General features: G+C 31.4%; 1 protein-coding gene across 2 annotated transcripts in view; it reads left to right on the top strand.

The window, feature by feature from the left end:
* LOC133616571 (adhesion G protein-coupled receptor D2) overlaps positions 1-10,000 on the top strand; it is a 314,512-nt gene that overhangs the window by 66,275 nt on the left and 238,237 nt on the right. For both annotated transcript variants that reach the window (XM_061976003.1, XM_061976002.1), the window contains one exon: positions 1-5. This exon is cut by the window's left edge and continues 116 nt beyond it. In XM_061976003.1, the coding sequence (XP_061831987.1) occupies positions 1-5 (5 nt within the window). The remainder of the gene's footprint in view (positions 6-10,000) is intronic.

The following is a 10,000-nucleotide window of genomic DNA, read 5'->3' as shown; positions in this document are numbered from 1 at the left end:
TACAGGTACACACACACACACACACACACACACACACACACACACACACACACACACACACACACACACACACGTTATTGTGTTTGTAACCTTCTTGAGACCTGAGAAAAATGCCGACCTCTTTAGGACCGCCCTTTCTAGATATATAAAGATGTGTATTTACAACATTAATTATATATGCATACTGTGCAAATATTTAAAAAGCTTGTTGTGAAAAATGTAGTTGGAATTGCATGAGAAAAAGGTCACAATTTCACAGGAAAAACTTAGAATTTTGGCAGTGTTATAATGAAAGTCGTAATTTTACTCAACGCAAGTCAACATTTTACAAGAAAAACTGAACATTTGTGCAATATTACGATAAATGTTGGATTTTTACTCAATAAGAGTCGCAATTTTACAAGAACAGCTTAAAGTTTTGGCAATTTTATGAAAAGGGTCGTCATTTTACATGACAAAAGTCACAATTTCATAAGGAAACGTTTAAATAATGGCAATATTATTAGAATAATAATCGGAATTTTACTTGGCAAAATTATGACAAAAGTCATATTTTTACTCAAATATTTTACTATTTTACAAGAACAACTGAACATTTGTGCAATATTACGATAAACGTTGGATTTTTACTCAATAAAAGTCGCAATTTTACAAGAACAGCTTAAAGTTTTGGCAATTTTATGAAAAGGGTCGTCATTTTACATGTCAAAAGTCACATATACATAAGGAAACGTTTAAATAATGGCAATATTATAATAATAATCGGAATTTTACTTGGCAAAATTATGACAAAAGTCATATTTTTACTCAAATATTTTACTATTTTACAAGAACAACAAAAACGTTGGCAATATTGTGATAAAAGGCAGAATTTTATATGACAAATGTCACCATTTTCCATTAAAAAAGTAACAACTTCACCTAAAAAAGTAAACATTTTACGAGAAAATATTGCAATATTACAGAAACGGAAAGAATATGAGAAATTGTTCACAATTTTATAAGAAAGAAGTCAACACATTTTGAGAGACTGCTTTTAGTTATTTTTTATTTTTTTGTTTTTGTTTGTATTTTTTTTTAATCTTCATTATTTACTTCAATTTATAACAGTATGTCTCTATATACATATTTATTTTATTTGTTTTATTAATTTTGGCCAAAGGAGGCGCATTTCAATTTCTTACACACACTTGTTATTTCATATGTTGACCAGAGGGGGAGCACTTTTAAAACCGACACAAAGTCAATGAAAAAAAAAAAAAAATCCCTCCTTTTTGGGACCACCATCATTTTGATAGATTTCACCACCAGGGGTGCAAATGAGACATTCTCTATTAGATGCAATGGTTTTCCGTATTGGGACCATGATTTATGTCATCACTCGTTCACACCTCCTCATATGGAAGCTACTTTTCCTTCTTGATGTCTCAAGAAGGGTAGAAATACAAGAACACACACACACACACACACACACACACACGCACACGCACACGCACACGCACACGCACACGCACACGCACACGCACACACATTATTGTGTTTGTAACCTTCTTGAGACCTGAGAAAAATGCTGACCTCTTTAGGACCGCCCTTTCTAGATATATAAAGATGTGTATTTACAACATTAATAATATATACATACTGTGCAAATATTAAAAAAGCTTGTTGTGAAAAATGAGTTGGAATTGCACGAGAAAAAGGTCACAATTTTCACAAGAAAAACTTTGAATTTTGGCAGTGTAGTAATGAAAGTCGTAATTTTACTCAACGCAAGTCAACATTTTACAAGAAAAACTGAACATTTGTGCAATATTACGATACACGTTGGAATTTTACTCAATAAGAGTCGCAATTTTACAAGAACAGCTTAAAGCAATTTATGAAAAGGGTCGTCATTTTACACAAAAGTCACAATTTCATAAGGAAACGTTTAAACAATGGCAATATTATAATAATAATCGGAATTTTACTTGGCAAAATTATGACAAAAGTCATATTTTTAGAAAATATTGCAATATTACAGAAACGGAAAGAATATGAGAAATTGTTCCCAATTTTATAAGAAAGAAGTCAACACATTGTGAGAAAAAGACTGCTTTTAGTTCTTTTTTATTTTTTGGTTTTTGTTTGTATTTGTTTTTTAATCTTCATTATTTACTTCAATTTATAACAGTATGTCTCTATATACATATTTATTTTATTTGTTTTATTAATTTTGGCCAAAGGAGGCGCATTTCAATTTCTTACACACACTTGTTATTTCATATGTTGACCAGAGGGGGAGCACTTTTAAAACCGACACAAAGTCAATGAAAAAAAAAAAAAAATCCCTCCTTTTTGGGACCACCATCATTTTGATAGATTTCACCACCAGGGGTGCAAATGAGACATTCTCTATTAGATGCAATGGTTTTCCGTATTGGGACCATGATTTATGTCATCACTCGTTCACACCTCCTCATATGGAAGCTACTTTTCCTTCTTGATGTCTCAAGAAGGGTAGAAATACAAGAACACACACACACACACACACACACACACACGCACACGCACACGCACACACATTATTGTGTTTGTAACCTTCTTGAGACCTGAGAAAAATGCCGACCTCTTTAGGACCGCCCTTTCTAGATATATAAAGATGTGTATTTACAACATTAATAATATATACATACTGTGCAAATATTAAAAAAGCTTGTTGTGAAAAATGAGTTGGAATTGCACGAGAAAAAGGTCACAATTTTCACAAGAAAAACTTTGAATTTTGGCAGTGTAGTAATGAAAGTCGTAATTTTACTCAACGCAAGTCAACATTTTACAAGAAAAACTGAACATTTGTGCAATATTACGATACACGTTGGAATTTTACTCAATAAGAGTCGCAATTTTACAAGAACAGCTTAAAGCAATTTATGAAAAGGGTCGTCATTTTACACAAAAGTCACAATTTCATAAGGAAACGTTTAAACAATGGCAATATTATAATAATAATCGGAATTTTACTTGGCAAAATTATGACAAAAGTCATATTTTTAGAAAATATTGCAATATTACAGAAACGGAAAGAATATGAGAAATTGTTCCCAATTTTATAAGAAAGAAGTCAACACATTGTGAGAAAAAGACTGCTTTTAGTTCTTTTTTATTTTTTGGTTTTTGTTTGTATTTGTTTTTTAATCTTCATTATTTACTTCAATTTATAACAGTATGTCTCTATACACATATTTATTTTATTTGTTTTATTAATTTTGGCCAAAGGGGGCGCATTTCGATTTCTTACACACACTTGTTATTTCATATGTTGACCAGAGGGGGAGCACTTTTAAAACCGACACACAGTCAATTAAAATAAAAAAATCCCTCCTTTTTGGGACCACCATCATTTTGATAGATTTCACCACCAGGGGTGCAAATGAGACATTCTCTATTAGATGCAATGGCTTTCCGTATTGGGACCATGATTTATGTCATCACTTGTTCACACCTCCTCATATGGAAGCTACTTTTCCTTCTTGATGTCTCAAGAAGGGTAGAAACACACACACACACACACACACACACACACACACACACACACACACACACACACACACACACACACACACACACACACACACACACACACACACATTATTGTGTTTGTAACCTTCTTGAGACCTGAGAAAAATGCAGACCTCTTTAGGACCGCCCTTTCTAGATATATAAAGATGTGTATTTACAACATTAATAATATATACATACTGTGCAAATATTTAAAAAGCTTGTTGTGAAAAATTTAGTTGGAATTGCACGAGAAAAAGGTCACAATTTTCACAAGAAAAACTTTGAATTTTGGCAGTGTAGTAATGAAAGTCGTAATTTTAGACTTAGACTTCCTTTTTTATTGTCATTCAAATTTGAACTTTACAGCACAGATAAGAACGAAATATAAGCTCATGGTAGTGCAGGATAAAAAAGCAATAAGGTGCATATATAAATAAATTAATATATATAAATAATATATAAATATATATATAAAATAAATAAATATATATAGATATATATAAATACATAAATAGATTACTGTACAGATAAATATATTGCACTTTTTCACATGCGTCCACGTTTATGGATATATGTTATATTGTCTTTTTTATTCCAGTGAGTTACTCCGTTTTGGGGGGAGTTGAGGGGATAATTTAATTATGATGCGTTCAAGAGTCTTACGGCCTGAGGGAAGAAGCTGTTACAGAACCTGGAGGTTCTGCTTCAAAGGCTGCGGAACCTCTTTCTAGAGTCCAGCAGTGAAAACAGTCCTTGGTGGGGGAACTCAACGCAAGTCAACATTTTACAAGAAAAACTGAATATTTGTGCAATATTACGATAAACGTTGGAATTTTACTCAATAAGAGTCGCAATTTTACAAGAACAGCTTAGAGTTTTGGCAATTTTATGAAAAGGGTCGTCATTTTACACGACAAAAGTCAAAATTTAATAAGAAAACGTTAAAATGTTGGCAATATTAGAACAATAATCGGAATTTTACTTGGCAAAATTATGACAAAAGTCATAAAAATTATAAAAGTCATATTTTTACTCAAAAACTTTACTATTTTACAAGAACAACAAAAACATTAGCGATATTGTGATAAAAGTCAGAATTTTATATGACAAATGTCACCATCTTCCATTTAAAAAAAGTAATAATTTTACATAAAAAAGTAAAAAATTTACGAGAAAATATTGCAATATTACAGAAACTTCAATACTTCAATTTATAACAGTATGTCTCGATATACATATTTATTTATTTTTTTTTTTTAAATTTTGGCCAAAGGAGGCGCATTTCAATTTCTTACACACACTTGTTATTTCATATGTTGACCAGAGGGGGAGCACTTTTAAACCCAACACACAGTCAATAAAAAAAAAAAAAAATCCCTCCTTTTTGGGACCACCATCATTTTGATAGATTTCACCACCAGGGGTGCAAATGAGACATTCTCTATTAGATGCAATGGCTTTCCGTATTGGGACCATGATTTATTTCATCACTTGTTCACACCTTCTCATATGGAAGCTACTTTTCCTTCTTGATGTCTCAAGAAGGGTAGAAATACAAGAACACACACACACACACACACACACACACACACACACCCACACACACACACACACACACACACACACACACACACACACACACACACACACACACACACACGCACACACACACACACGCACACACACACATTATTGTGTTTGTAACCTTCTTGAGACCTGAGAAAAATGCCGAACTCTTTAGGACCGCCCTTTCTAGATATATAAAGATGTGTATTTACAACATTAATAATATATACATTCCATGCAAATATTAAAAAAGCTTGTTTTGAAAAATGAGTTGGAATTGCACGAGAAAAAGGTCACAATTTCTCAAGAAAAACTTGGCAGTTTTATATTTTGGCAGTGTTATAATGAAAGTCTTAATATTACTCAACGCAAGTCAAAACAAATATACACAAGAAAAACTGAACATTTGTGCAATATTACGATAAACGTTGGAATTTTACTCAATAAGAGTCGCAATTTTACAAGAACAGCTTAAAGTTTTGTAAATTTTATGAAAAGGGTCGTCATTTTACACGACAAAAGTCACATATTCATAAGGAAACGTTTAAATAATGGCAATATTATAATAATAATCGGAATTTTACTTGGCAAAATTATGACAAAAGTCATATTTTTACTCAAATATTTTACTATTTGACAAGAACAACAAAAACATTGGCAATATTGTGATAAAAGGCAGAATTTTATATGACAAATGTCACCATTTTCCATTAAAAAAAAGTAATAATTTTACATAAAAAAGTAAACATTTTACGAGAAAATATTGCAATATTACAGAAACGGAAAGAATATGAGAAATTGTTCCCAATTTTATAAGAAAGAAGTCAACACAATTTGAGAAAGACTGCTTTTAGTTATTTTTTTGTTTTTGTTTGTATTTGTTTTTTAATCTTCATTATTTACTTCAACTTATAACAGTATGTCTCTATACACATATTTATTGTATTTGTTTTATTAATTTTGGCCAAAGGGGGCGCATTTCAATTTCTTACACACACTTGTTATTTCATATGTTGACCAGAGGGGGAGCACTTTTAAAACCGACACACAGTCAATTAAAAAAAAAAAATCCCTCCTTTTTGGGACCACCATCATTTTGATAGATTTCACCACCAGGGGTGCAAATGAGACATTCTCTATTAGATGCAATGGTTTTCCGTATTGGGACCATGATTTATGTCATCACTTGTTCACACCACGTCATATGGAAGCTACTTTTCCTTCCTGATGTCTCAAGAAGGGTAGAAATACAAGAACACACACACACACACACACACACACACACACACACACACACACACACACACACACACACACACACACACACACACACACACACACACACACACGTTATTGTGTTTGTAACCTTCTTAAGACCTGAGAAAAATGCCGACCTCTTTAGGACCGCCCTTTCTAGATATATAAAGATGTGTATTTATTATTTATTTCATATGTTGACCAGAGGGGGAGCACTTTTAAAACCGACACACAGTCAATTAAAAAAACACCATCATTTTGATAGATTTCACCACCAGGGGTGCAAATGAGACATTCTCTATTAGATGCAATGGTTTTTCTGTATTGGGACCATGATTCACTTCATATGGAAGCTACTTTTCCTTCTTGATGTCTCAAGAAGGGTAGAAATACAAGAACACACACACACACACACACACACACACACACACACACACACACACACACACACACACACACACACACACACACACACACAAATATACGATTTCTGTTTTTACTGTGCAAAGACAGTACAACTTTTATTTTAACGCAAAATTCTGGCGACTGAACTGCTTTTTTAATTTTTTTTTATAGCGGAATCTATCGTTATTTTTTTTTTTACAGTTATGATGCAACGGCACCACTGTTTCTTTTACAGTAATATTCTGCCAACTGAACTGCCAGTTTTTTTGTTTTTTTTTACAATAAAATGCGATTTATTTATTTATTTAAACTTTTTTTTTTTTTTACAGTGTACTCTTGTCAAAGTGCCAAATATGTCACCCTTAAAGGAATTATACTACTGTCTGTTTTTCTTACATGCATGATCGGAACCTACATTTGTTTATTAAAAAGATTTCCTCAGACGAGACGAGAGGAAACTATTCCAAATGGCGGCAAGTTAATTAATTATGATAATAAAGAGGGGTCATGTTTTGCAGCAATAAAGTATGTTTTCCTACTGACCAATACAAATCCTTATGCAGAATGGATTAAAAATAATATATAAACAGTAAGGTTGGTCTCATTGTTCTAAAACCGCATGCAACCATTAGTGGTTCTGTGACATAAAATTATTTGTGTAATTTAGGTTAGAAAAACACTGAACCATTAAATTGTTGGAACAAAGAAGTAATATGTGAAACCCCCCAAATATCTGTGACTAAAAAAAAAAAAAGCATTTCCAAAATTCCAGACGTAATCATTTTTGTTGTTGTTGAATGAGAAACAGAAAGGTTTTCTATTATACATCATAATTCTGCTCTCTCGCTAAACGTACAGTACAGACTTTCAAGGCTTTTGTCAGTGCCGGCTAATGCAGAAAGTGAGGTTGTGTTGACAATGGAAATGTACTTGTTGTTTTGCATTTGCAACATTCCTGCCATTGACAAATTAAAGCCGACAATATAGTTGTGACCGGGTTATAAGCTTACTGCTGAAATGTAAAGGGTGGTTTTTGCAGAATGATATGAATTCCTTACTCATTGAGAAGTACTGTATTTATTGAGTCGATTATTTCCTACTTACTTGCATCAAGTAATAAGAGAGAATGAAGTCATGTGTTACGTTTCATAGTTAATCGGTATGTATCTGTTAAAAAGCTGTATTATATTTGAGAAGAAAATAATCATAACACTGTTTTGCTGGGTTTTTTGTATTAAATACATTAACATTTATGTGTATATGTATATATATATATATATATGTGTATATATATATATATATATATATATATATATATATATATATATATATATATATATATATATATATATATATATATATATATATATATATATATATATACTGTGTGTATATATATATGTATATATATATATGTATATATACTGTATATATATATGTATATATAGGGACGGCGTGGCGCAGTGGAAGAGTGGCCGTGCGCGACCCGAGGGTCCCTGGTTCAATCCCCACCTAGTACCAACCTCATCATGTCTGTTGTGTCCTGAGCAAGACACTTCACCCTTGCTCCTGATGGGTGCTGGTTAGCGCCTTGCATGGCAGCTCCCTCTATCAGTGTGTGAATGGGTGTGTGAATGGGTAAATGTGGAAGTAGTGTCAAAGCGCTTTGAGTACCTTGAAGGTAGAAAAGCGCTATACAAGTACAACCCATTTATCATTATATATATATATATATATATATATATATATATATATATATATATATATATATATATATATATATATATATATATATATATAATGTATAGGTATATGTAATAAAATCCCCTGACGAGCAGGGAAACCTGCGAAACAGTAGGGATGATATAGCCTCTTGTGTTTTTTCCTGACCTAACATATATATGTATATATACATGTATCTCTATGTATATAAATATACGTACAGTATATGTATGTTTATATATATATAAACATATAAGTATGTATATATATGTCTATACACACACACACACACACACACACACACACACACACACACACACACACACACACACACACACACATACACACACACACACACACACACACACACACATATATATATATATTAGTATGTATATATATATATGATGTATGAATATATATATGTATACATGTACATATATATGTATGTATATATACATATATATGTTATTACATATATATTTTATTACATATACCTATACATATATGTACATATGTACATACATACATACATATATATATATATATATATATATATATATATATATATATATATATATATATATATATATATATATATATATATATATATATATATACGTATATATATATATATATATATATATATATATATATATATATATATATATATATGTACATATATGTATAGGTATATGTAATAAAATATATATGTAATAACATATATATGTATATATACATACATATATATGTACATGTATACATATATATATTCATACATCATATATATATATATATATATATATATATATATATATATACATACATATATTAGTGTTTTTTTTCCAATGTTTTTTTTATTATCTATCTTACTATATGTCTTTTTATCTGACTCAGTTCACTCCGGTTCTGTGTAAAAATGTTAATGTTCACAAAGATAATGTGGGAATGTAAACACTCTTGCAACAAGTGAGATATTGTACACCAGTGCTCCCGGAGCTGTGTGTGTGTGCGCGCGTGTGTATGTTTGTGTGTGTGCACGTGTATGTGTCATTTTACAATTAACACGCGACCCCAAAAGGGACAAGCGGTAGAAAATGGATGGATGGATGGACGTATCACACTAAATAAATGCATAACGCATGGGCAGAAGTGGTGATTCTTTCAAAATAAGATACCCGGGAGACATAAAATGGAATGGATGTATTGTGAAACACATTTCTTTGCGGCCCTGGCCGGCACTGGGGGTTTGGGACCACATCAAATTGATCTAAATATGAGACAGCCTTTATATACAATAAAGTTGTAGGTATCTGTGTAATAGCAAATGATAAATAACAACAAAAAACATACACTCGAACAAAAATCACACACTTGGAAAGAATTTTAGGCAAGTTAAGTAGCGCCAGGACGAGAAAGTTCTCAGGAAGGATTTATATATATATATATATATTTTTTTCCTCAAATCACTCAATCAATTTTAATTCTGAAATAAAAAAAAAGCTAA

The sequence above is a fragment of the Nerophis lumbriciformis genome, linkage group LG14, assembly GCF_033978685.3.
Source record: "Nerophis lumbriciformis linkage group LG14, RoL_Nlum_v2.1, whole genome shotgun sequence".
In the NCBI taxonomy this organism is placed as follows: Eukaryota; Metazoa; Chordata; class Actinopteri; order Syngnathiformes; family Syngnathidae; genus Nerophis; species Nerophis lumbriciformis.
Note: the sequence above shows the minus strand (reverse complement) of the source record. Positions and strands in the feature narration are given on the sequence as shown.